At 43.7% G+C, this 25,470-nt stretch overlaps 2 protein-coding genes and 1 pseudogene across 2 annotated transcripts; all 3 read right to left on the bottom strand.

Annotated features, from left to right (window-relative positions):
* Nucleotides 1-8,790: 8,790 nt before the first annotated feature.
* Nucleotides 8,791-10,302, bottom strand: LOC147659099 (endogenous retrovirus group 3 member 1 Env polyprotein-like; annotated as a pseudogene).
* A 5,704-nt stretch (nucleotides 10,303-16,006) lies between these two features.
* On the bottom strand, nucleotides 16,007-20,468 carry LOC147659098 (uncharacterized). Its single transcript, XM_086951978.1, has 2 exons — nucleotides 19,522-20,468; nucleotides 16,007-16,061 (listed from the first exon to the last, which is right to left on the bottom strand). Exons 1-2 carry the CDS (start codon nucleotides 20,466-20,468, stop codon nucleotides 16,007-16,009), a joined length of 1,002 nt encoding a protein of 333 aa, XP_086808104.1.
* A 1,857-nt stretch (nucleotides 20,469-22,325) lies between these two features.
* Nucleotides 22,326-25,235, bottom strand: LOC147659097 (uncharacterized). Its single transcript, XM_086951973.1, has 2 exons — nucleotides 23,993-25,235; nucleotides 22,326-23,251 (listed from the first exon to the last, which is right to left on the bottom strand). Exons 1-2 carry the CDS (start codon nucleotides 25,233-25,235, stop codon nucleotides 22,326-22,328), a joined length of 2,169 nt encoding a protein of 722 aa, XP_086808099.1.
* Between the last annotated feature and the right edge of the window lie 235 nt (nucleotides 25,236-25,470).

Here is a 25,470-nt window from a genome sequence, read left to right as displayed (position 1 = left end):
TGTCAAAATAGTAATTTTGGCGTACATTGAGGGGAAAGGGGAATTAGGCCCTGTTTCTGAGGTGCATTTTTGCCATTGGCTTACATTGGCGCCCTACAAGGTAGCAGTATTGCGTGTTTTTGGGAAGCTATTTAGGGGTGTTCTTGATTTTTGGGAGTGGGTTTAGGGGTCTGGTAGCACTGCTGAGAAGGTCTAATTTTGTGTCAAAATAGCTGTTCGGGCGTAGGTTGAGGGGAAAGGGGAATTAGGCCTTGTTTCTGAGGTGCATTGTTGCCATTGGCTTACATTGGCGGCTTGCAAGGTAGCAGTATTGCGTATTTTTGGTGGGAAATTTGGGGGTGTTCTAGATTGTTGGGAGTGGGTTTAGGGGCCTGGGACCACTGCTGGGAAGGTCTAATTTTGTCTCAAAATAGCAGTTTGGGTGTAGGTTGAGAGGAAAGGGGAATTAGGCCCTGTTTCTGAGGTGCATTTTTGCCATTGGCTTACATTGGCGGCCTGCAAGGTAGCTGTATTGCGTGTTTTTGAGTAGCTATTTTTGGGTGTTCTAGATTGTTGGGAGTGGGTTTAGGGGCCTAGGAGCACTGCTGGGAAGGTCTAATTTTGTGTCAAAATAGCAGTTTGGTCGTAGGTTGAGGGGAAAGGGGAATTAGGGCCTGTTTATGAGGTGCTTTTTGCCATTGGCTTACATTGGCGGCCTGCAAGGTAGCTGTATTGCGTGTTTTTGAGAAGCTATTTGGGGGTGTTCTAGATTTTTGGGAGTTGGATTAGGGTTCTGGGAGAGCTGCTGGGAAGGTCTAATCTTGTGCCTAAATATCAGTTTGGTCGTAGGTTGAGGGGAAAGGGGAATTAGCCCCTGTTTCTGAGGTGCATTTTTGCCATTGGCTTACATTGGCGGCCTGCAAGGTAGCAGTATTGCGTATTTTTGGTGGGCAATTTGGGGGTGTTCTAGATTGTTGGGAGTGGGTTAAGGGGCCTGGGAGCACTGCTGGGAAGGTCTAATCTTGTATCAAAATAGCAGTTTGGTTGAAGGTTGAGGGGAAAAGGGAATTAGTCCCTGTTTCTGAGGTGCATTTTGACCATTGGCTTGCATTGTCGGCCTGCAAAGTAGCTGTATTGCGTGTTTTTGGGAAGCTATTTAGGGGTGTTCTAGATTTCTGGGAGTGGGTTTAGGGGTCTGGGAGCACTGCTGGGAAGGTCTAATTTTGTGTCAAAATAGCAATTTGGGCGTAAATTGAGGGGAAAGGGGAATTAGGCCCTGTTTCTGAGGTGCATTTTTGCCATTAGCTTACATTGGCGCCCTACAAGGTAGCAGTATTGCGTGTTTTTGGGAAGCTATTTAGGGGAGTTCTTGATTTTTGGGAGTGGGTTTAGGGGTCTGGTAGCACTGCTGGGAAGGTCTAATTTTGTGTCAAAATAGCTGTTTGGGCGTAGGTTGAGGGGAAAGGGGAATTAGGCCTTGTTTCTGAGGTGCATTTTTGCCATTGGCTTACATTGGCGGCCTGCAAGGTAGCAGTATTGCGTATTTTTGGTGGGCAATTTGGGGGTGTTTTTTTATTTATTTTTTTTAATCCTCATATTGCGATATCGGTGTGATTTCGGAGTATCAGGTGTCTGCCTCTAGTTTCTATCTGGTACTGCCCCTCGGTCTCTCTTGTTTGGGGAGTTTCATCATCCTCTTGATGATCTTTAGAGGAGTTTCCTTTGCCCGTTACATACCATTACCTCTGATTTTGGAGCTGGGGGAGATAGTCGCTTTGACTACTCAACAAGTATCATACTTGTCTACCAAAGCGTGTATCGCTTTAATCATAGGACTGGTGATTTGATCTTACTTAGGGTTTAAGAAATTTTCAAAACGTTCCCAGAACTTAAATCTCTTACATGTGTTTCCCTTCCTATCGAGTTTATTAATTCTTATGGCCGAGTTCAACCAATCTGCATGCATTGGACTGGTAGACCCTATCCATTTAATGCAAATTTCCCTCCTTGCAAGTACTATCAAAACAAAAAGAAGATTTTCTTGCCTTTTTGTGAGCCCCCCTCCGTTTACTGTGTCTTCAATCCCAAACAGGGTAAGGGTGGTACTTACAGTTAGTTGCTTGGTCAGGATAGTGCTCAAGGTCTTACCAACTTCGTCCCAGTATTCTTTCAATTGGGGGCAGTTTTTAAACATGTGGATACCATCTGCCTTTTCTTCTCCACATTTTGGGCATTTTTTTATTCCTGCGTTCTTAAACCTGGAAAGCTTTCTTGGTGTCCAGTAAGCCCGATGAATTGTAAAGAAATGGTTCCTTTTCAGAGCCGCAGATTTCAGAGTGGACCAGCATTTTTCCACAGATTTTTCCCAGATTAAGTCTAGGTCCGCTATTGGTAGATCTTTCCCCCAAATTTGTACTTCTATATTGGGGTTTGTATCATTAGCATTTATCAGAGCCCAGTACCATTTAGCTACTTCTTTTGGTACTTTTGTTGTTTTAACCATTTCTTTTTCCATTTTTTCATTTCCATTGTTGTTATTTGGTAGTGTCTTAGACCAGCTTAGGATTTGGTAAAATTTAAATTTGGATAGTGTATTGTTTGTCAACTCTTGAAACTCTGACCATGATTTCAGAAGGGTCTTGTGGGGGAAGATGGCGGCTGGGTAAGGAGCTCAGTCGGAGAGCTCCCGGTTCACCCGTGATTCTAAAAGGATATGTAGCGATTGAAAAGCACCCACAAAACGGAGAAGCTTATGGGTGAACAGAACCACGAAAGTATATGCTGATAAGCGTTATGAGAGTACCATAAGAGTGGGAGACAAAGATTGGGGACCCGCTTACCTGCAATACGGCCTTTTTGAAATGGTATGTGGCTCTGGTCCGTTTTTACCCCCACTTGAATGCGGAAAACCAAGGGAAGTTCTGAGCCGATGCTGGACGCATGGTGGGTTGCAGAGAGCGGAAACGACTCCCGCGGGCGGCGAGCACCGTCTGGGGCTCACGGAGGCACTCGGAAATACTGGTGAAAGCGGAAGATCTTGGCGGCGATCAGAACGTGGTGTCAAGGCGGGGGAGCAATCTAATCTCTGGAGCACCGCAGCAGAGGCAAAGACGCGCTGTTGTCGCGCCTCCGGAAGACTGAATTTTCAGTTCCGGGGCACGAGCGGGAGAGTCAGAGTCAATCTCCGGCAATACACTGAGGCACACAGTGGTAGTAGCGGAGTCGGATCAGTTTCGGTTTTAAGTTCGAGCCGAGGGATTTCAAACTGGAGCACTCAGAACAGGGAGTCAAACACCAAGGCTCGAGGGTGTTGGGGCTTTGAAGAACTCAGAGCTGGTTCATTTTGCAACCAAAATGGAAACCACATGGGCATTAATAAAATTGCTCTAACAAGGAGGATTCAGATAACAGATAAAGCTACCAATATAACGCCAGAGAGAACGTCAGAGAGCATTATAAACATCCAAAATAATCTAAACATTGCACATAACTGCCAAATTCAGAATTCGAAATCTAAAATGCTAACTATCCACCTGCTTATGAGTAAATGTGTAAAAATAGCAAAGGAGGGCAAAGAGGAGGCGCAGCAAAACTTAGGGGGGAGTCTTAAAGTTTCAGATCCAGATCTTGTGAGGACTAAGGAAACATTAGAGTCTCAGCAAGTGAAAAGACAAGACAGACAAGTAGTATCTTCTTACAGCTTGCGCAACAGAAACTTCCTAAGGCAAGAGCAATACCCCAAAGGTATTTCACCAAGGGAGAGCAAGAAAAGGCAGAAAACTCAAGTAAAAGAATACACCAAGAGTACTTTAGAGAACGGCAAACAGGTCACCTCACTGAGGTCTAAAATAAAAGTGACTCCCTCACTAAGAAGCTACTTTAAAGTACAAGAGCAGGGGCTACTAACAGAGACTCAGGCTCTCGTGCAGGAACAGTCCCCTTCGGAAATTCTGAGGGGGGATAGAGAGGATACCATCAAACACACGAATACTTCTTCTTTGCAAAAAACAAATTCTCAGATGCCCATCCTAACTGGCGAAATAGCTTCGGGCGGCGCGAAGAAAGGGAAAAAAAATAATAATAAGAAGAAGATCAAATTAAAAACAAAGTGTTTGGAAGACATGTGGAAATCTAACAAGGGAAGTGAAACAGCAGAAGGAGCCGAGGTCCAGAAAGCACACATGGCGGAGGGGGGTGTGGAGCCTTCTGTTGAAGCAGCATACAAGCCCACAGAGAACGAGAATGAGGGAGAGAATGATGCAAGATCACTAGGGAGTCCCAAAGAAACTTCGAAAAATCATACAGACGAGCTCCTAGAGAAGATATGGGCAGAAATGAAAGAGAAATTCTCTATATCAGAAGCGAAACAAGATAAAATCCAGGAAGTGTGCGAAAAACTGGACAATAAGTTGAACGCCCTGGGAGATAGAGTTACGGCAGTAGAGAGTGAAGTTGTTGCCCTGGACAAAAGGGTAGAAAAGAACAGGCAAGAAATAAACTCCCTAAGGTTAGAAAACAAAAGTATGAACGAAAAGATGGAGTCCTTAGAAAACCAGGCGAGAAAAAACAATATCAGGATCTTGAATGTGCCCGAGAACCAGGAGGGTCAAGACATTAAGATGTTTGTAGTAGCATTATTGGCAGAAAACTTCCCATGGGCGGATAAAACAACTCTGGAAGAAGACATACAAAGAGTACATAGGGATCCCTTTGGAAAGAACAAGGAAAGGAAAACCCCAAGGAAGATTTTAGTCAATTTTAAAACGTATGTGCTGAAGGACAAGATCTTGGGAGAGGCACTGAAAAAGGGAACCTACAACAAAGACAGTTGGACTTTTAGAATAAGGTCCGACATGTCAAAGGCTTCCCAGACCAGGCAGTGGGAACTGGGAAATCTAATGTCAGAACTCCAAGGACTAGGCGCCACGGTGCAGATGAAATTTCCACCTTCCCTTCGTATAATGTGGCGGAATAAAATGCGAAACATAAAAGAGCCAGAAGAGGTGAAAGCCCTCCTAGAACTAATGAGAGATCAAATGCGGTCGGAGGAACCACAGAAATAAATGAACTCACTTAAAAGACCTAGTCTACATAAAAAACCCCCAATGGAAAAAGACACATAAGCAAAATATAATTAAGTTTAAAGTTTAAAACTAGAAGGTGCTTTGCAATCAAAAAAAACCTTTTTTTCGTATAAAGGAAAGAATCACGGGGACGGGAAGCCAAAAGGGTTACGAAGATAACCGAAGGAAAAGAAGATGGAGGCTTCCCCGGGGAGGGTAACGTAAAATCACAATCAAGAAAACAAAAAAATCACACGATAAAGGGTGGGGAGCAAAATAGGGATAAAAACAAAAAAATCCTCATTTGCGAGAGTACAGGCAAGGATAAAATGGAGTTACATTTCAGAAACAAAAAGGTAACGCTGGTGCTGAAGTGCGTTAACAACATGAATAGAAACAATGGGAAGTGCAAGTAGAGTCGTTAAAATATTATCGTGGAATGTAAATGGCCTGAGGACAAAGAGTAGGAGGAACAAAATTCTGGAATACATCAGAACAGCAGAAAGTGAAATCATAATACTACAAGAGACCCACCTTTTGAAAGAAGAATGGGATCAAATAATTAAGAACGTATGGTGGATAGATTCCTATGTATGCACCACACAACACTGCAATATCAAGGGAATTGCGATAATTTTCAAAAAATCACTAAAAGCAGTTGTAACCTCCACAGAAGTAGACAGTAAAGGCAGATGGGCTACAGCCAGCATAAAAATTGGCAATACTCCCCTTACGATTGCAGGCTACTATGGACCAAACCTCGATGACGCTGACCCCCTGAAAAAACTGTATTCGCAGCTACTTTTAGCCACTTCTCCCATAATACTGGGCGGTGACTTTAACCTAGTGATGGATATAAGTCTAGACAGATCACCACCTCGGAGACAGGCCAACTTGAAAAAAATGAGAGAGTGGATTGGGATCTATAAAAAAGATCTCAACCTAGTCGTCATTTGGAGAAAAAAAGGAGAAAAAATGCATCCTTTCACCCTGCATAATAAAAAGCTAGGGCATAAGTCAAGGATTGACTACTTTTGGATCAGCAGCGAACTCACAGAGAACGTCAAAAAAGTATCGCACCTACCAGCTCTTTTGTCCGACCATTCGGCTGTGCAAATACAACTACAGGTCACAGCAAAAGAAATGGAAAGAAGATTCACAGTAGAGAGGACCTTGCTACAAGATGAACATATAATAAGTGAACTGGAAACTGAAACAAAACATTTCTTTGAATTAAATGCCATAGGTACCACAAAACAAATAACATGGGATGCTTTCAAAGCTATTCTAAGAGGTAAACTGCTGAGTCTAGGGGCTCGCAAAAATAAGCAATTAAAGCAAGAGATCTCAGATCTGGAAAACAACATTCACTCTTTAGACATCGCCATTTCCAACGAACGAGAAGAAGGCAGGAAACAAGAACTTCTCCTACAAAAACAGCATCAGGAGGATAAAATTAAAGAGGTCTTGGAAGAAAAATTAAGAAAGAAATGGGACTCTAGCAAACTAGCAAAGCATGAATATGGTGAGGGCTGCGGAAAGTGGTTGGCATGGAAACTTAAAACTGACTTAGTCAGAAACAAAGTGAGAAGTATAACCCAAGATGATCAAACAGGGCAAAACTCCGATGAAAACATCATTAGGCAAGAATTCTGTAAATTCTTTAAAGAGCTTTATACGGAACCCGCAAGATCCGTTGATTAATTCCTACTTGGAAGATGTTCCACTCCTAAAACTTACGGAGGAAGAAAAGGAAGATCTGAACAAAGAAGTCCAAGAAGGCGAAGTGGCCGATGCCATCAAAAGTCTAAAAAAAGGAAAAGCAGCGGGACCGGACGCTTTACCGTACGAACTATATCTGGCATTAAGAGATATTCTACTTCCACATATTACAGAATTAATCAATATAATTCTTAAACAGCACAAAGCCATACCAGATTCCTGGAATGATGCTATAATTACAATTATTCTAAAACCAGGAAAAGACCCAGCCAGATGCGAATCTTACCGCCCGATTTCACTGCTGAACGCAGATTATAAAATCTTTACTAAAATCATGGCATCGCGATTGGGGAAAGTACTGCCGAAACTGCTGCATCAAGATCAAAAAGGGTTCGTCAAAGGGAGGAATTTGCACGAAATCACACAACAACTTTTAACTGCAATAGATATCGCAATTAACGAAAAAAACTCCTCTCACTATACTCACTGTTGATGCCGCAAAGGCTTTTGACAGGGTCAATTGGGCCTTCCTAGAGAAAGTTATGGTCAAAAATAACATTGGACTAACTTTTATAAATATGGTAAAGCAAATATACAAAGCTCCAAGATCCAAGGTTTTAATAAATGGTAATCTCACGGAAAATATAAGGATAAGCAGAGGAACGAGGCAGGGTTGCCCACTCTCACCTTTACTCTTCAATTTGTATATTGAACCACTAGCGAACAAACTAAGAAATAGTAAAGAAATCACTCCATTTAAGCATCACACATGGGAGAAGAAAATCGCCTTATATGCGGATGACTTAATGATTTTTACAGACGATTACCTAAGAGCGAAAAAGACAATAGAAGAAACAATAGGAGCATTTGGGAAAGTTTCAGGATACCTGGTAAACCAAACAAAAACAGAGATTATGACTTGGAACACCCGATTTAAAAGTCACAACATAAAAAATGAAATCAGATACCTAGGAATCCTAGTGAATCAAGACATAGAAAAGATCTCGCAACGCAACTTGACCAAGGTAGCCGGAGAAGTAAGGAAACTGCTCAAGACATGGACATCCTTACCATTAAGTCTGATTGGGAGATCAAACATAGTCAAGATGACCATGAGGTACTGGGTTTTTAAGAACCGGTAAAGAACCGGCAACCCAGCGGTGCCAGGGGATCAACACACCAGAGACCTCGGGTTCTCCTGAGTCAGACCTACAGAAACTTCAGAGTCTTCCAGGTGGAGTCAAAGATTCGTTTATTGGCTGCAACCAAGGTGACAGGGTCCTAGAAGTACAAAGCAAGTATATTCAGGAGACTGCACACTTTTACAAAGTCAGGCTTCTCTTCTTATACATAGTATTCAGCCTTGGGCAAGACATTCCTTGGATTCGTGGTATTTCATTTACGGTTACTGATTACAAAAGAAAAGCAGAGTCATAATGACATGTACATATTTCACGTCGTGCTGCCCATAACAAATCATCAGGCAAGGCCCAACATTTCATCAGATATCGCTGGACCCCTAATAAAAATGGTCACCTCCCCATCATAAAGCAAGTGAAGAAAAGGAGTGGAGAAAGATGTGAGCGAGATATGGCAGGTGTGCGCGCTGAAATGGTTTTATGGCTGGTTGAGCCCAGATGCTATCTTGCTCGGCCACTGGGAGGGGACTGACCTAACGAGTTCGGCCTGGGGCAATGGTTCTAACTTGTACTGGGGTCAGGAAGAAGTCGATTAAGGAGTATGTGTCCTTGTGGAATCAAATCAACTGGATTAAGGCCTATGTAAAGGGCAACATGCAGCTAAGGGTTTTAGAAGGTAAATGACGATTTCGAGGTGACATCGTCACTCGAATACGCCGAAAATACATGTACTTGATGTACTCGTCATTCTCGGTCTTTTGATACCAAATTCGTTCTATTTCGACGAAGTTTTTATTCTCGAGTCTAGTACTATTATATGAATCCAGATTTTTCAGTACCACAGACCCTCCTTTTGCCCTAACATAGGGAATTAATCTATCCTCATGTTAATCTGAGTCCAGATCTATATTTTTAAAGTCATTGAGATGTTGCTGCAACATCATTCTAGTGCTGAGCTCATGTCCTGACACAGGTTTCCTTACACATAATGTAGCGCAGAGGCCACATATTGCAGGAGCACACTGTATGCATAGACAGAACAGGAAAAGAATGGCTAAGACCATCCCAATGACCATCAAAATTTTCCATCCCCAGGCAGATATCAGTCCCCAGAACCATCCCATTAATGACCAATCTCCTTTATCCACATGAATAGATTCGGAAATTTTATGTAGTTTGGAGATGGCCCCGTATACTGTTGGAGCATTATCTGGAATAAAAATGCAACAACTGGACTGGATCAATTTGCATACTCCACCTCGGTCCGCAAGTATTACATCCAAAGCAACCCGGTTCTGAAGGGTCATAAGTCGATCCGACTGGAGCTCAGCAGTCAGGTTACTAAGGGCACCAGCAGTTTCAATCACGGTGTATTCAACTACCCTTGTCAATTGCCTAATGTTTCTGCTGTGAACCATGGGTCCCCAGAACGGCAGAAACCCAAGTGCAAAATCACCAAATTCTTGACCTGTAGTGTCTTCTTTACTCAAGACACCTCTAACTACCCTTGTCCGATGGTAATCCGCCGCTGCTGTGTAGGTGGGAGGTAACAGGAATGAAACAAAACATGAGCCCGAGAAGTCAGGGGGCAACCATGTATAGGCTCTATCGTGGCAGATGAAATAAGTGCCCTTAGCTGCTAAAAACGGCAGGGGAAGTCTGGGATCCAAAAACGTAGGTTTCTGTACAGACACTCTTCCCAAGCTGAGCTCTGGGATTCCTACCAATGCCTTGCAGACACAGGTGACCTTGATGGGGTATGATCCAGATAGGGGACGATCTTTTGGCTTGCTGCTTTTCACTTAAGGTAGTGCCATATCCGGTCACGTTCCAACCTACATATGCAAGTATCTCATCATCCGGGGTATCTTCGTAAGAAGTTACTTCCTTGATCATGTCAACTATACCCTTGACTAGGGCGCTAGTCTTGAGGTTATCTTTTACAGAACGTAGGGGTTGGATTTCTCGTGCATATATGAACATTGTCCTATATGCCCATACTGACCATTGTGACTAAATGGCAGGACCAGATAGGGGATACCTCTATCCGTGGTGTGGGGCATGAGACCACACACCCAACAGTTGTTTGTGTTCATTACAAGTTGGTGTTGGTGCAATAACTGAACAAAAGAGTTATTAATGAACTCTAATCTCCTATTTGATTCGTGGTCAGGAAAAGGGTGGAAAGAATGAGAGGGAACAGTAGGAGGAGGTATGGGTGATGTAGTGGGCGCAAATGTCACATGAAAAGAGAACAAAACATAGCTTATCAAAAAGACCATTACGCTAAATAGCATAAAAATACACATTATTATAAAATTTCTCTTCGTTACTGTTTTCAAAAGTCTCTGCTTAAAGTTCATTTATTTGGCAGGCCTCTCCACATCAGGAAACTCCATCCTCTCTAAGGTGCTGCCCGCGGTGGTAGGTTGTTTCTGCTAAAGGATGCTTCTGTCAGTCTAGGGCAGCTCCCTTGGACCAACTGGAACCAGCGACCTATCGTCGTCAGCTGCACCCAAAAGTCTTTAATCAACTGCGACCCTAGCAGCGGAACCCGGATGGCGGTTCGAAAAAACAAAAATAAGCAAGTTACCTAGATGGGAGAATCTGCACTTAAAAAAATAGGATTTGGGAAAAACACACAATTTTTTATTAGTCCACAGGTTTTTTCTCGGATCATAAAATAAATCACTTTTACTTTAGTCTGTTTTTCTTGGTCGTAAATTGTAGCGTCTTTTCCCGGGTACTGTCTGGTCCAGAAACAGTAGCTCAGGTTCCACAGAGTTCAATTGTTCTGGTGGTGGCGTAGTGTCTTGAAGAATGTTCCCACTTTCGTAATCAGGATTAGCTTCTTTTACACGTTTTGTGCGCTCTGAGTCAGTGCCTCCTTTCCGGACCCATTGGTCATGTGGCAGAGGGAAGGGTATCTTCTTACAATAGATCCCGTGGACCCGATTGGCCTTCCCCTCCACTCTAACAGTCGACCTTGTAGACAGGAGGACGAGGTGAGGCCCGGTCCACCTGGGCTGGTCGTTTCTTGTTCTCCGGAAATTCCGGACCAACACCCAGGAACCGGGGTCAATGGAGTGATCCGGTGTCTCAGAGACCGGAGGCAAGGTGTTGTGGACCTGTTGATACAAAACACGCAATTTAGCCGTCAAGTCATACAAATAGTCAAGCAAAATTGGGTGTTGCAGCTCGCTAAACTTCGTGGGCCTAGGCACTCCCCATATGTTGGCTGGCCGACCAAAGATTATTTCGTAGGGGCTGAGTTTCATTCGCGAATGCACAGTCATTCTGGTGGATAGGAGTGCTAAGGGTAGAGCGTCAGGCCATTTAAGACCTGTGCTTGCTTGGATTTTGGCCAATTTAAGTTTAAGCGTGGCATTGTAACATTCCTCTAATCCAGCTGATTGGGGGTGATTTGCAGCGTGAAACTTCTGCCTAATGCCTAGCCCTTCACACACTCTTCATCACACAACCCACAAATTCACTTCCGTTGTCCGACCAGACCATTCTAGGCATTCCGAACCTGGGGAAGAACTCTTTCACAAGGGCTTTCGCTGTGGACAAGGCAGTATTGTCCCTTAGGGGATAGGCTTCTACCCATCTTGAGAAGGCACAAACAACCACGAGCACATATTTTAAGCTGTTGCACCTCTCCATGTGTATGAAATCTAGCTGCAAAACCTCGAACGGATACGTAGGAGGTGCAAAATGACCAGCTGGAGTTGGGGTTCCCCTACCAGGATTGTGCTTCAGGCATACCATGCAATTCTTGACGACATTCTCTGCACACTTGGGAATCCCTGAATTCTTCCACACTGGGGCCAACAACTCGCAAATCCCTTTCGCGCTGATATGGGCCATCCCATGAGCCATTGTAACCACTGCAGGCACATATGCATCGGGTAACAACCATCTCTGTCGCTCTGTCGATTCAGTCCAACAACCATTTGCATCCATTCTCCCTGTACTTTCTTTCCACATGCTTAACTCTTTCTCCGTGGCCTCAGCTTGGATGGACTTTACACTTTCTATCGTGTCTTCACATATTCCAACATCACCAGTCCATCTTTCTGGGCTCACAACATACATTCGGCTCATCATATTCTTTGCAGTTTCCTTAGCAGTTTCATCAGCAAATGCATTTCCACGACCAACATCATCAGTCACTTTCTTGTGTGCACTACATTTCACGACCGCTACTTTCAGGGGCAACGTCAGTGATTCAAGAAGCTCATTCACCAACTGACCATGCTGAATCTTAGCTCCATGCGAAGTCAGGAACCCACGTTCTCTCCACAATCGTCCAAAACTGTGAGCCACTCCAAAGGCATACTGGCTGTCGGTATAGACAGTCACTTTCATTCCTTTGGATAACACACATGCTCTCGTCAGTGCCACGAGTTCAGCGGCTTGAGCTGAACCATGTGGTATTCGCGCAGTTTCAACGATTGTGTGCAAAGTTGTGACAGCATATGCAGTAGTCACATTACCATTTGGGAGTTTAAAGCATGAACCATCTACCCACAATGTACCATCACATTCAGCAAGAGGAGTTTCGAATAAATCAACTCTCCCTTTCGTCTCTTCCTCTGTTCTGAGGAAACAATCGTGCTGTTCTGAAGCATCTGATTCCTCAGCAATTGGTAACAATGTGGCTATGTTCAAGGTACTGCACCTTTTTATGTGCACGTGGCTCGCTAGTAGCGTCAATTCATAACTGGTCAGTCGAGCGCTAGTTAAGTGCTGTGTCTTTGTCCTATTTAACAATGTCTCTACCGAATGCGGGACCATCACGATTAGTGTATTATTCATTACTAGTCCTGCAGACTGTCGAATAGAAACAGCTGCTGCTGCTGTGGCCCTTAAACAAATTGGCAACGCTCTTGCTACCGGATCCAAAGTTGACGAAAAATAGGCGCATGGCCGCTGTCTATCTCCGTATAACTGAGTCAGTACGGACAATGCACAGCCCTCCTTCTCGTGGACATATAATGTGAAAGGCTTACTGTAGTTGGGGTTACCTAACACAGGAGCCGAACATAATGCTGTGCGTAATTCGAGAAAACTTTTCTGACACTCGTCAGACCAAGGAATGGGATTGGGTGTATTTTTGCACGTTAGTGTCAATAAGGGTTTGGCTAATAGTGAAAAATGTGGAATCCACTGTCTACAGTACGATGTTATGCCCAAGAAAGCGCGTACTTCTCTCTGCGTTCTTGGCACATGCAAATTTGCTATTGCCTGAATTCTTTCTGGGGTCAATTTCCTCCCCTCCTTCGATAAGAGATGACCTAAGTAGGTCACTTCTTGTCGGCAATATTGAAGTTTGGAAAGTGACACCTTGTGATGCAGGTCACATAGATGACGCAGTAACGTCAACGTGGCCATTTTACAAATTTCCTCAGTATCTGCAGCGATGAGTAAATCGTCCACGTACTGTACGAGGGTGGAACCTTTGGGCAAAGCCATTGTGTCAAGCTGACTTTTCAGTGCTTGACTGTATATTGAGGGGCTTTCACAGTAGCCTTGAGGGGCGCGCTTAAAGCGGAAGCTGCGACCACCTAAACTAAAGGAAAAAATATCCCTGCTTTCCTCAGCAATCGGGATACTGAAGAAGGCATTCTTCAGGTCAATCACCGAAAACCAGGAGGCAGATGCTGGAATCATCGTCAATAAAGTTGTAATGTCGGGGACAACTGGGAATTGTGGCACTACTATCTTATTTACTTCTCTAAGATCAATCACGAATCTATACACAGGTGGCTGAGAAGGGTCAGTTAGTTTTAAAACAGGCAGAACAGGACTATTGCAAACATTTCCTCGTGTTTCTTCAATTACGTCTTTTTCAATCAACTCGTAAACAATCGCTAGCAAAGCTTTTTCGCCCTCATTGGATATTCGGTATTGGGGAATTCGTGGCATTTTGACATTCGACTTCAATGTTACAACATATGGTGGAATTTCTAAGAGACCTACATCATTCGGACCAGTAGCCCAAAGAATATCTGGGAGAAGTGCCAATTCTGCTGGAAGTGCATCTCTTGACAAATACATGGGAGAAACCACTTTCTTACCTAAAGTAAGTTGTACTCCTGAGGGGGAACAGTACAAAGTCGCATACAATCTTTTCAGTAAATCTAATCCTAGCAAATTTTCACCACAACCTGTTGTCAAAATAAGGGGTGCTTCGAATTCACAAGGACCAACAGAAAGAGATAACGGGTCAGAAATCGGATTTCTAACCGGGGCGCCAGAAAAACCTACGGAAACATTCATTTCGCCAGACAAAGGTGCGCCAGGGAGTTTGGAGTGCATAATAGAACTCTTTGTAGCACCAGTATCCAGCAGAAAAGGTTCTGACACACCCGATGTAATCACCTCAACGTAAGGTCCACTCTGATCTACTGGAACTGAAACAACTCCCTCTCCTTGTCTAAGGCTGTCCTAGCAATCGTTATTCTCCCACTGCTCATTTTCTGTGTAATACTCATCAACGTAGTATTGAGCTGTCCTGTCAGATACGTTATTTTGCTGATCAAACCTGTTCATAGAGTTTTGCGGTGGAAGGGGACGTGCGTCCTGAGGGGCGTTTCCACGCCCTCTACCTCTAGGCGCTTGCTGACTACCATGACCTCTTACGCCAGAAAATCCATTTGCGCGTTGTGGTAGGGCAGGACAGTCATATTTGTAATGACCCTCTTGTTTGCAGTATAAACACTGATTAGGACCTACGCGGTTTTGATTGTAATCGAATCTCTGCAAGTTCCTCGGAGGCTGCTGAAAAGTGTTCTGATAGTGATTCGGACCATTATTATTTTTATTACCACCACCACGTGGCGGATAGGCTTGCTGTAGCAAAACCTTCGTTTTGAGTTCTCTAGTTTTCTTCTCTACTTTATCTTTCTCATCTTTGTCTCTATTCTCGTAGTACTGTGCGGTAGCTAGTATCTGGGCTGAAGATGAGACTGCCCAAGAACTTTCCGAATCCTTTAATTTCCTACACAAATCTGGAAGCAGATGTGCACAAATTTATCGACAAACAATCTCTGACCACCTTCTGTGGTCATATCCTGACCGCTGTGGTCAATGAATGTTTCTTCAAATCTGGTGAAGAAATCTGAAACAGTTTCTTCTTTCTTCTGCTTGCATGCAGATAACTTATCCCAATTTACGCGTATTGCAGGCATTATCGTTTTCATGTAATCTATTATTCTACCAGGTAGTTCCGCTATCAGAGGCTCAGGCTTGGCACCACCGACTTGTCGAGCATCCGTAGCAGTAATATTAGCCCACGTGTCACCTAATTCTTGGTCATGATCTACATGACGAATTTTTCCCCATAACGGCTGTGGAACAACGTTCCCGAATAACATATCGATATCAGCCAAATTCATTATACATGACCCAGCAGTTTGCGACAATTCTTTATAGTACCCTGCAGGATTTTTACGCGGATCTGGTAGCGTTTGTTTGAGTGCTAAAACTTCAGCTCCCTTCCATGGGACGTGTACCCATACGCGGTGAAAGTGTGGCAGAATAGGTGGGACAGCTGTCGCGTCACCCTCTCTCCACTGTGGGGGAACTTCTCTCATAGGGTATTGTCGTGCCTTTTTCCTACTAGATGTACTAGATTCCGATGGTGACCCAGAACTGCTTCCCTTACTTCGATATGATAATAGCATTTCAACTGCTTTTTCCACATCGGGACCTACAATCATACCCTGTCCAAACTTAAACCTTATACGACACATCTCTTGTGGGAGGCAATCCTGATCATTGTCTTCTAAATCCTCGCAAAGAAAAACACACATCTGTTCGAACACATATCTCTGTGTCGCTGCTTCCCATTGATGAAAGACTTCCATGACAGACTGTAAATCATACTTTGCAGTGTCCATGACCCATTTCCGAGCTAAACTATTCAGTGAATCTCTCTCTTGATAATCAGGTAGTTGACTTCGCAACTGTCTTCTACTTATGTTAGGTGTGGTAAATAAATAATTAAATACCGGTTCTATTTTTGACTGGATACAATATAAACAGATAGCTCAATAAATAAGAGTCAAGATTCGAGGTAGCTAGAGTTAACAGGCTTTAATCAGGCATAAAGGACAGGAACAGGACAGCCTGCATGGGAATAGGATGGCAGCTGCCGGGGGCAGGAGAATAGTGCTAACATCAAATTAACAGTGCATTAGTATATATACTAAAACAATTACATTTCATTCAATACAGGAGGCGTAACAGTGGGCGTGTCTTGTAGCAGTCGCGAAAGATAAGGCATAAAGTGGGTGTAACAAGAGGCGTGTACATAGACATGTGGTATGAACGTCACAGAAGTGTCATGAATGGGGCGGAAACATGGAGGGGGCTACCTAAGGAGCTGGGACCTCTGACCTAGTGGTGCGCGCAAACGGGCAATGACGTGTTACCAGGGAGAACTGGGGGCTATGACTTCTGCACTAGAAGAGGAGACTAAAGTCTGCGGAGTCAGGGCGACATGTACCTAAAGCATATCTAGTATCTGGTGTTTGGAGAACATGTTGATAGAATCCAAAAGTTATCAGGGCGAAGGCTACTTGACACTAAGACTGGTGCATACATTATTCTAAATGTATTGTGTGTGCGAGGAATATTCTATGAACATTAATACAGTATTTCTCTTACATGGAGACAGAAAGGCTAGACCATGACGGAAATTATTGATGCGATTCAGTAGCTTAGGAATGCAGAGAAGGAGGGCTGGACTGATAACTAGAAGCATAACATACTCTTGGCAGACTGGGAGGCAGAGCCAGGCCGGGCCGGGCACTGTGAGGCAGGATGTAAGTGAAGGGTCAGGGATGCAGGTGGGGGCTGTATCGCTCCTCGGAGAGGGTTCAGGAGACAGGAGCTGAATCTGATGTCCGGGCCCTTTTGAGGCCTAGAAACGGGGCCTTTTACTGAATTATCGTGCACACTGTAAAATGTGGCAACGTAGGTTTACATAGGCCTAATATTCGTTGCTTTCACGGGAACTAGAAACTGGCATACTAGAGTTGGACACAACTAGGATTGCGTCTTTAATCGATCATAAGGAGTACATATGCATATTAATCATGCACATATAACTTAGGATGTGGAACACGTAGGGACACAGAACATGGCAAAATTTACTTTTCCACATTCCCTCCTTGTGCCCTACGTTTCCATCAGGAAACATCAATATTCATGATACCATCTATCATTTCATATAGCATCATTTGCTCGTCTCGAATTGTCTTGGAAGGGGACTTAGGAGTAGGAATACAGGATGTAGCACAAATGCCGCAAATCGCAGGGCCACATTGTAAACAGAGGCAGCAACTGAATATGATCATTACTGCTATACCTAGGAATGACAATACTTTCCATCCCCAGACAGAAATTATACTCCAGAGCCAACCGGACCATGTCCAGGTGCCTGGATTCTGGTGTAACTGATGGGCAATTTTATGAAGTCTGGTTATAGCTGAATAAACAGACTGCGCGTTATTAGGAATGAAAATGCAGCAACTAGATCCGATGACTCTACATGCTCCTCCTCTATCGGCCAGTATGACGTCAAGAACGAGACGATTTTGGAGCACGACAAATCTCATAGCAGATTGCTCTTCGGTTAAGTTACCTAGAGCAGAAGTAGTCTCATTCACTACTGCTTCAAGGGTTCTGGTTAACCTACGTATTAGCTTACTATTCTGGACAGGGCCTATAAAGAAGAAGAAACCTTTATTGAAGTCTTGATACTGTTCTAGAGTAGTTTCAGTTTGATCGACAATCGGGGACTCAATCTCCCTTCTATGTCTAAGGTGTACTAGATGTGTGTTTCTATGATAATCAGATGGGGCTAGAAAAACTGGTGGCAGTAGGAAGGCAATGTAACATGTTCCATCCCAATCGAGGGGCAGACGAACATATGCGGTCTGACCACAAACAAAATAAGAATGACGTGAGGCCTTGAAAATAGATTTCCCACTGTCACTATACTTGACAATAATAATACAATCACTATGTCCTACATGTGCGGAACCATTCTTTCTGACACATAATTCGCCTTTGACTGGTAATACTGAAATAGCAGGCAAATCTGGAGTGGTATCGGATTGAACATTCAGGACCATGAAATTCGAGGAATAATTACCTAAATCATATACTTCATTTTCTAGATCCAACCCTGTTCTATGGGGAAGACCTTGGTTATCTGGGAAACATGTTCTATTCAGAAGGGACATATCAGTTGAGGATGACGTTAACGTGGACCATGCTCCACACGAACCATTATGTGAAAACGGATAAGGAAAGAGTGGCAGAACTCCCTTCGGTGTCTGGAAAGGGGGGAGTCGACCACACACCCAACAATTAGTGGCATTGCTGGTCTGGTGTGAATAATGTAACATTCTGATAAAGGTATTATTTCGCATAGCAAGACGATAGGATAGCTCATGAGGAGGCAGATCACTAAATGTGTGCTCTACTGTAGTATTAGAAAACATATGTACATGTGACATTGGAAAACATAAATGAAAAGCATAACTTGTGCAGGAAACCATAAGACTCAAAAACATAAGAAATAACAAAGTAACGATGCATCTACTGCATACATTTTTCCGATAACGGATTCTCTTAGAGTGTTGACTAACTCCTTCACTATGGGGGTCTATCTCATACATGTCAGAAACCTGTCTAACCGTTTCACCCGAGAGGGACTTAGACAATTAAACTGGCTGACTTATTTTACTAGACCGGAGTTTCTTTTTATACTCCTGTTGCGGAGTTTCCTCTGACTGGGGAACTTTGAGTTCAGAGTCTGTTTTTAGGCAGTCTTTAGAAATTGGACAGTCCTTAGCAAATGTCTTTTGTCGGAGTCCATGAAACTTCTTGATGTGGGACAGATGGACCCATCCTTTTCTTCCCTCCAGTTTGGCCGCAGTCCTGGTTGTGAGCAAGACCATACGAGGCTCCTTCCAACGGGGCTCCAGTGGACTTGAACGATCAAAATTCCGGACCAATACGAGGTTTCCTGGAACGATTTCATGCGGTTTCACCTCGGTGTTGTCTGGAAATGCGGCGGCAACCTGTGAACGACAAGAGTGTAGGGCAGACATCAAGGAAGCTAGGTAATCTGTCAGCATATTACTGGAAACGTCTGTAATACTGCGGGTCTAGGTGTACCCCACATATTTGGGGGGCGGCCGAATACGACCTCATACGGGGACAGACCTGATCTGGAATGTGCAACCATCCTCATGTAGAATAAAGCAACTGGCAGGGCAACTAGCCAATCTACACCTTTCTCTTTACAAACTTTGGCAATGCGGATTTTCAGAGTCTGATTATGTCTCTCTACGAGACCGGCTGCTTCAGGATGGCGCACACAATGGAACTTCCACTGGTACCCTAACAGAAGGGAAACATGCTTCATTAACTCAGATGAGAATGGCTGGCCGTTATCTGAATACACGACCCTAGGGAGTCCATAGCGGGGAAAGAACTCACGAACCAACTGCTTGGCAGTGGTCGCAGCTGTGTAATCTGGAACTGGATATGCTTCTGTCCACCTGGACAAAACGCATACAACTACGAGGACATACTTGAAACCTCGACATCGCTCCATCTGAATATAATCCATCTGGAGGACTTCAAAAGGGTGGTCAGGAGGTTGAAATCCACCTTGTTCCACCGGGACACTTTTACCTGGATTGAACTGACAACATTTCATACAGGTACGGACTTTCTGCTTGGCTGCAGCTCGTAAATGTTTGTTAAACCAAATGTTCTGGATTCTGTCTAACATGGCTTTTTCTCCTAAATGTGCAGGACTATGTGCGGTATTAATAATGACTTGAACCATTGAGTCGGGGAGAAACCATGTGGCTTTTCCCTTCGTCAACCATCCTTGATCTGTCTGGACCCCTCCTTGTTCGGACCATTTCTTGATTTCATCGGGAGTAGCATGTAACTGTATGTCTATAACATCTTGTGTAGGGTCCTTAACTGTCATACAAGTAGTCTGTTCTGGAATGGGTGTCTGTGTTGTGTTAACTGGAATGTCTGGAGTCTGAGCTGTAAGCTTGGCTGTTCGATCTGCTAGATCATTACCTTGAGAAATAATGTCAGTAACTTTCGTATGTGCTTTGCACTTCATGATAGCGATAGCTGTCGGTAAATGTATTGCATCTAACAGAGCTTGAATGAGGAGACCATGCTGAATCTTGGTTCCATGAGAAGTCATGAAACCTCTCTCCTGCCAGAGTACTCCGAAGTCGTGTACGACTCCGAATGCATAACGTGAATCTGTATATATGTTTACTTTCAGGTTCTTGGCACGTATGCAGGCTTGGGTCAGAGCGACTAGCTCTGCTGCTTGAGCAGACAGGGTGTCAATACGGTGTGTCTCTATAACTTCAGTTTCAGTAGTCACTGCATACGCGGCTACTAGTTCTCCTGTACTTGTTCTCATACATGAACCATCCACATAAAGTGTCAGGTCGGGATCGGGTAATGCAATATCTGTCAGGTCTTGTCTTGGCTTTGTCATAGTGTTAACAACTTCCACACAATCATGTGTGGCAGGATTTGAATTAACTGACGGTAATAGTGTAGCTGGATTTAAAACGTTGCAGCGTCTGATTTCTATGTGTGGCTGGAACAGTGTCAGTTCATAACCTGTTAAACGTGCAATTGTCAAGTGCTGGGTCTGTGTTCGGTTTAAAAGAACTTCCACAGAGTGTGGAACTTGTACTGTCAGGGAGTGTCCTAACACTATGGAATCACTTTGTCTGATAGCTAGTGCCGTGGCTGCAACTGATTTGAGGCACGCAGGCAGAGCCTGGGCTACTGGATCTAATGTGCTAGAAAAATAAGCACAGGGCTTGTACTGTCCTGCTTGATCTTGTGTGAGAACAGATAATGCAGTACCTTCACGTTCTGTGACAAAAAGTGTAAAAGGCTTACTGTAGTTCGGTGTAGCTAGAACAGGAGCTTGGCATAAAGCTTTCTTTAACTCATTAAAAGCAAGTGTATGTTCGGATGTCCAAGGGAGAACAGTCGATACAGCTGTCTCCTGTGTCGTTAACTGTATCAGTGGTTTGGCTAGATATGCGTACTGAGGAATCCATTGTCAACAGTAAGAAGTGAGGCCGATAAAAGCTCGTACCTCCTTCTGGGTCTTGGGCTGCGGAAGACATGCTATTAACTGGATACGGTCAGGTGTCAACTGCCTACCCCTCTTGGACAGTAAGTGTCCTAAGTAGACCACTTGCTGGACACAGAATTGAAGCTTCGAAGGGGACACCTTGTGCCCCATCTCGGCTAAGAAATACAGAACTGTAAGTGACGCACGCTCGCAATCACGTTCAGAACGGGCTGTGATCAGTAGATCATCGACATACTGGAGCAGGGCAGTGTCAGTTGGCATGTGAATATTGTATAGTTGTCTCTTGAGTGCTTGACTGTAAATACTAGGGCTTTCTGTGAAACCTTGAGGAGCTCGTGTGAATTTATAGCTCCTTCCATTTAAACAGAAACCGAAAAGGAACTGACTGTCTGGATGAATGGGAACACTGAAAAATGCATTCTTGAGGTCGATAACTGTGAAGAACGTAGCTTCAGAATCAATGGCTGTCAATAGGGAAGAAATATCTGGGACTACTGGGTACTGAGGAATGATACATTTATTAAGTTCTCGAAGGTCAATCACTAATCGATATACTGGAGGTGCATTTGGATCAGTACGTTTCATGACTGGAATGATAGGAGAATTACATACATTGGAGTCAGTTTCTACAACCACTCCTTGAACAATAAGCTCGTCAATAATTTTGGATAAGGCTGCTACAGCCTCAGGTGGCAATCTGTACTGTCTGATTCGTGGCAAAACTATACCTTGTTTCAGAGTCACACGATGGGGTGTGATGTGCATACAACCAACATCAGTTGGACCTTGTGCCCATAGATGCTGTGGAACATTCAATATTCTTGGATCAAAATCACGTAGTACATAGTGACCTTTAAAGTCGCGGAGGAACAGGCGGACTCCCTCTGGGGAGCAGCATATAATTGCACCTAATTCTTTTAATGTCTTGATGCCTAATACATTTTCTGGACATGACTTTGTAAGTAACAAATCAGTAGTTCGGGACAATGGACCTACTTCTAGAGTAACTGGTTTTGAAATTTCATTTACAATGGGCTTTCCTGAAAATCCAAGGGAAACATTTCTAGAGCCTGAGAGTGGAGCCCCTGGAACCTCGTCATGACTGATGGTAGTCCTACTTGCCCCTGTATCAATCAGAAACTTTCTGTCTTTCCCTAATACTTGACTGTGTACATAGGGACCCTCTTGATCTACAGGTATCTCGATGAGAGGCAAGCCTACCTCCCTCTCTAGGCTGTTTCATGAATACTGCTGGTATTCTGGATACTCGGACTGTGCATACTGGTACATCTGCTGTGTAACATGCTGTGTTGCAGCGATAGGCTGCGGTATTGTAACTGTCTGTTGTGCATTCTGTGGTAACTGGGAAGTCTGTGAAACTTGTTCTTGTCTAGGCGGACGTGGTCTCTCTTTAGTCTTACCAGTAGCTATATTGTGTTTCAGAACTGCACACTCGTTTATAAAATGACCTGGCTGTTTACAACAATTGCAGGTCCCTTTAACGGGAGCTGCAGGATGACTGGCTTGATTCGTACCCCTCTTCTGACTGTCTTGGGGAACAGATTGTGCAACTAATACTTTCATTTTCGTGTCTTTCATACGTCTCCTTTCGTGTTCTTGTTCCTCCCTGATTCTGTTCTGGTGATACTGGAGCATCTGTAGCATCTGTGACGGAGTATTAGCTTGCCATGTACTTTCGACTTTTAAAACTCGATTTTTAACTTGTGGGCTTGAATTCTCGACTAGTTTAGTGACAAAAAGATGAGGGTATGACTCGCTACTTGTCTTCAAACCACTATTAATAATAAAACATTTCTCGAATCTAGAATAAAAATCACTAGTTTCTTCGTCTTGTTTCTGTTTGCAGGCTGAGATAGCATCCCAGTCTTCCTTTTTCGTGGCTAGTAATCTTGGCAAAACTTGTATTAACAGTTCGGGCAATTCTTTACATTTATCCCCAAGACCGGTACCTGGTACTCGTGTATTATCTTCAGCTTCTAGGGCTGTCCAATCTATCTTTTTCTCTCCCACCTCCCATTCTTTTTCTTTGAGTTTCTCATATATGCCCGCAGGCAACAGGACCTTTAACATTTTAATGATATCAGGATACGTGTATTCTCCCATACGGAGCATGTCCTTTAATTCTCGATGGAACCCTGCTGGATCTTTATCATGACAGGGAATTAACTTTTTCATTTCTAAGAGTTCCATCTTTGTGATGGGGGTGTAAACAAACACTCGTTCTAGACCACCACCCTCTTTCTTGACTGGATGTACTTCTCGTAACGGATTCTGTCTGTCTATGTAGAATGATTTACTTTCTGGGGGTGAGACATGAACAAAATGCGGGTTCAGGAACGTTCGGTATTTGTGGCGCTGTTCTAGAATGACACTAATTAAATCGGTACCTAGACCTTTCCATCTGTACTGTAGTAACTCGTTTAATACATCATGTAGCGGACCTGGATCGGAATGCTGATCCTCATACAGTGTGATGAGGTGCTGGGTCATATACATACCCACCAGTCGCTGCTCGGCTGGGGGCAGTTTCAGAAACATTTGTGCCACTATTTCGTCTGCAAAAGTGGTAGAATCAGTAGTCCACCGGACTGCTGATCGGGCTAGTTCTTGTTCACGCATAGTACTAAGTTCACCATAACCTATTCGTGATTTCAGAATGTGATCGGTAGCTTGGAATACTTGTTCTAGGGAACATTGTTCTGGTACTGGAGTGGGAACAGTTTTCTTGTAGTCTGGACGTGAATGTCTGTCGGAAAGTCTAGTTCTACCTACATACGCTATTCTGGAAGGATTCTCGTTGTCTACCTCTTCCGTAGAAGAGTCATTTTCTTTCTCGGTTGCTTGTATTGCTTCTCGTTTCTCGTGTAACTTTATTATTTCTTTACGGATTTTCTTGTACATACTCTCTATAAAGTTCTGTGTCTTGTGTCTTCCCTCGGCTATATGGTCACTCCACCTAGTCAGGACTTTCATTTCTTCTGGATCTTTTCCTGGATAATCTTGTTCTCTTATTAAACAGTTAATTAAGAACTTTAAAAGCATGAGCTGAGTCTCGACTTTTCTCTGAACCATGGCTTCGCGAATACTTTCTGGATCTCTTCCTGTACGGATAAAACGATATATTCTGTCTAGATATTCTTTCATATTGGGCAGGGTGTCCAAATAGTCGGTCACCCTTCTTAAACGTAATGAATATATGACCATGTGGCCATCGCCTGAAACTGGATCATAACGACATTCAGTAAGTGCTCGCTTGATATCTGTGACGGTATGAACTTTTGGCGTACGCTGTAACGCTAGTTCATGTAGCGTCATACGTCTGTGTTGAGGCGGGGTATGAGGAGAACCTCCCCCCGCGGCTCCTAAACTGGAATCGTCGGTGTGCACTGTAAGTGCTGGCAGAGTGACTGGTAGAACGGGTACATGTACTGTAGGCTGGACCGGGGGTGCTGTAACATTAACTGGACCCACAGGACCAGTGGCTGGAGGAACAGGAATTACATTATTTACAAGAGCTGGCGGGACAGGATTTGCATATTCTGGGACTGTGTCGTCCAAATAGGACGAGAGAAAAATATCAGCTGCGGTCGGTTTATGACGTAGCTTAGTCGGAACTAGTGATGGCGGAAAATTACTGGATGCTTCCGGGGTTGCTTTTGGCAAGCCCTCGGCAAGAAGAGGGTACATACCCTTAACAAGGGCATTTCTCTGTCTGTCTGACTGTTCTGCTTTGACTCGTTCACCTATTTCGATTAATTCCCTTTCTTGGGCTTTCTCTGAGCATTCTCTACTTAATTCTGTTTTTCTGAATTCTTTTTCGGTTCTTTTATGAGATTCTTTGCGCCATAACTCGATAGCATCTTTCTGGGACTGTCTGGATTTCTTTTTCCATAATGCTTCTTCTACTCGCATGATGCACTCGGCATCCCATGTGCCTGATACAGGCCATCTATATTTCTCTTCGAGATGTCTGGTATAATCAGACCATAAGTCTAGATATATTATGGCACTTAAGCCATGCTTGTGATACATAAAATGTCCTGGACTGTCCGTAGGAGGGACAGGGACTGCTTCCTCGAGCAGCCCTTTTCTGGTTTTTAACTGACGTAATTTAGAGAACAGAGGCATTCTTTTATGCTAGAATCTGAACACAATACAATACACGATAAACACAATAATAACTGGAGAAAACAAATCATTCATACCACGACATTGAAAACACATTAATAAACATTTAAAATAACAGTTCGGACAGAATATTACCTGGAATACTGAGAACAGAACACATGAATTTCTCGAGAACGGAACTTACTAGAGTTACTAGATGCACTGCTGAAACAGTACGAAACATACCGGTCCCATA

The sequence above is a fragment of the Lissotriton vulgaris genome, unplaced genomic scaffold, assembly GCF_964263255.1.
Source record: "Lissotriton vulgaris unplaced genomic scaffold, aLisVul1.2 SCAFFOLD_462, whole genome shotgun sequence".
Taxonomy (NCBI): domain Eukaryota; kingdom Metazoa; phylum Chordata; class Amphibia; order Caudata; family Salamandridae; genus Lissotriton; species Lissotriton vulgaris.
Note: the sequence above shows the minus strand (reverse complement) of the source record. Positions and strands in the feature narration are given on the sequence as shown.

Excerpts from the sequence above, each read along its gene's own strand:
- LOC147659098 (XM_086951978.1), bottom strand. The coding sequence starts at position 20,468 with ATGACAAAGCCAAGACAAGACCTGACAGATATTGCATTACCCGATCCC. Across the intron at positions 16,062-19,521 it reads GAGCGATGTCGAGGTTTCAA|CTGCCATCCTATTCCCATGC; the intron begins GTATGTCCTCGT and ends TGCCCCCGGCAG.
- LOC147659097 (XM_086951973.1), bottom strand. The coding sequence starts at position 25,235 with ATGCCTCTGTTCTCTAAATTACGTCAGTTAAAAACCAGAAAAGGGCTG. Across the intron at positions 23,252-23,992 it reads GAGTATGTACAAGAAAATCC|ATCCAGCAGGGTTCCATCGA; the intron begins GTAAAGAAATAA and ends GTCATGATAAAG.